Source organism: Gekko japonicus, unplaced genomic scaffold, assembly GCF_001447785.1.
Source record: "Gekko japonicus isolate JY-2015 unplaced genomic scaffold, Gekko_japonicus_V1.1 scaffold6320, whole genome shotgun sequence".
Taxonomy (NCBI): domain Eukaryota; kingdom Metazoa; phylum Chordata; class Lepidosauria; order Squamata; family Gekkonidae; genus Gekko; species Gekko japonicus.
The window spans coordinates 16,155-18,741 of record NW_015160415.1 but is presented as its reverse complement, the minus strand read 5'-3'; the positions used below and the strand labels follow the sequence as shown (position 1 = coordinate 18,741).

The 2,587-nt window shown below is 46.7% G+C and overlaps 1 protein-coding gene across 1 annotated transcript in view; it reads right to left on the bottom strand.

The window, feature by feature from the left end:
• Positions 1-1,034: 1,034 nt before the first annotated feature.
• The window catches only part of LOC107116065 (signal transducer and activator of transcription 4-like), a gene marked incomplete at both ends in the record, with an annotated part of 17,628 nt that continues 16,075 nt past the window's right edge, over positions 1,035-2,587 (bottom strand). The window contains one exon of the mRNA XM_015417927.1: positions 1,035-1,143. Within this exon, the coding sequence (XP_015273413.1) occupies positions 1,035-1,143 (109 nt within the window). The remainder of the gene's footprint in view (positions 1,144-2,587) is intronic.

The following is a 2,587-nucleotide window of genomic DNA, read 5'->3' as shown; positions in this document are numbered from 1 at the left end:
AGGAGGAGATTGGATTTATACCCCGCCCTTCACTACCCAAAGGTGTCTCAGAGCGGCTTACAAACTCCTTTCCCTTCCCCTCCCCACAATAGACACCCTGTGAGCAATGTTCCCTCTGAGCTGTGGAGTCTTGTGAGCAAAAATTCTACTTTGTGAGCTACTGGCATTGAAGTTGTGAGCAAACGATTTGACTACTGCATCAGTTGGTTTGCTCTGGAGCCACCCTTCCTGAGCTAAGCCAGAAATGTGTGAGGCAGAGGCTAAAAAAACTGTGAGCTAGCTCACACTAACTCAGCTTAGAGGGAACACTGCCTGTGAGGTGGGTGGGGCTGAGAGAGCTCTGACAGAAACTGCACCTTTTTCATATCAGAGCTACGGCTTACCCAAAGTCATCCAGCAGGTGCAAGTGGAGGAGTGGGGAATCAAACCCGGTTCTCCTAGATGAGAGTCCGCACACTTAGCCACGACACTAAACTGGCTTTACACACCATCCCTTCATTTCCTTAAGAAGGAGAAAAGAACCAGAGTGGTGTAGTGGTTAGTGTGGACGGCTTCAAAAGGGAATTAGATAAGCATATGGAGCAGAGGTCCATCAGTGGCTATTAGCCACAAGGTATAGATAGGGGCTCTGGGGCAAGTGATGCTCTGTCTTCTTGGTGCTTGGGGATGTCAACATTGGGAGGGCTTCTGGTGTCCTGGCCCCACTGCGGGACCTCCTGATGGCACCAGGTATTTTTGGCCACTGTGTTGGACTGGATGGGCCTTTGGCCTGATCCAACATTGGCATCTCTTATGTTCTTATGTGTGTCAGACTAGGATCCGGGAGACCCAGGTTCTAATCCCTGCGCTGCCTTGAAACTTCCTGGGGGAATCTGGGCCGGTCACCTCCTCTCACCCATAACCTACCTCACAGGGCTGTTGTGAGGATAAAACAGAAGAACGATGTAAGCTCCTTTGGGTCCCCACTAGGGAGCAAGGTGGGGTATAAATGAAGTCAATAAAGAAACAGGCAAGTAAGCAATCTTTCCTCGTACCGCTGTTTCCATCACTGTGGGACTCAGGTGTTCTCTCAAAACGGCGTAGACGCTCGGAGACATGGGGAGAAGGTCGAATGGGGAAGGCGGGTCTGGGGAATCACTCAGGCTGTGAGAAATGTGAACAAAATGGGGGGTGGGAATGACATTTTTCAAAAGTTGCACAGGATGGGAAATTCTGTTATTCAACATATGAATTGGCAGCTGCTGTAACGGCAGATAGATAGATAGATAGATAGATAGACAGACAGACAATAGGTAGGTAGGTAGATGGATAGATGGATGGATGATAGGTAGACAGGTAGGTAGGCAGACAGACAGACTCATTATACATGCCTTTTGCTTGACGGTTCTGTGTCTTGACCGCTCTACTGCTCCTGCAGGCAGTACCCCTCTTGTTGAAGAGGGAAGTTTCCAATGGTAGAATTCCAATGTTGCCTTTCATAGGGTTTATACTTCGCTGCCACTCAATGTGCACAGAGATTACTGAGGCCTATATGCAGCTTCTATATTAAATTTTCCCTGCCACTTTGACAGGTGTTATTGATCCTTTTCAAACGTGGGCTCTTTTTGTAGCAGGCACTCCTTTGCATATTAGGCCACACACCCCTAATGTAGCCAATCCTCCAAGAGCTTACAGAGCTCTTCTTACAGGAGCTACTGTAAGCTCTTGGAGGATTGGCTACATTAGGGGTGTGTCACTTAATATGCAAATGAGTACCTGCTACAAAAAGAGCCCGGCGGCAGCGGGCGGGCGGGGCAGAATTCCCCACCCTTGTTTTACTAAGATTGTCAGCTCTATTTAGCTTTCATTGCTGCATTTCCTAGCATTTTTACATATCTATATGTGACACCATCAATAAGACTGTTGTTTCACTGTGTCTTTTACCCTTCACGGGATGCGCGTACTTGCTTTTCTTTCTCGTCTCAGCATTTCTTTGTCTATGATCTTCTAGAAGTAGTGCCATCTCTGATGGCTCCTTCACTATATGTGGGAACCTTCTCATGAGTTCTCTCAGATAGGTAGATAGATATGTGGTATATATGAGATACACACACCACAAATATACCGTATATATCTCATACATACCACATATCTATCATCTACCTATCCATCCATCCATCCATCCCACATATCATTACTTGGGAGTAAGACCCATTGATGTCAATGGTACTTAGTTCCAAGGAATTGTACCTCAGATCGCAGCCAAGTGTGTTCCTACTGCCTTGCCTTGGATGGCCCAGGCTACCCTGATCTCGTCAGAAACCAAGCCTGGAATGATGTCGGTCCTGTTGTGGTTGCCTAGCAACGGCCACTGAGAGCATCCATTCCTACAGGTGCTCCTTTTATTATTTTGGGTGTGTGTGTGTGTGTTTTAACCCCACCGCAACGTATTTTTTAATCTCATATTTTTCTGCAAACCTGGGGCTTTCCACAGGTTTCCAGGAAGATATATCTTGCCTGTTCATGGCTCCAATCTGCGAATTTAAGTATCCACAGATTTGGTCTAGGCAATTACTTATTATACAAAAGGAAATCAATTTATTCCTGC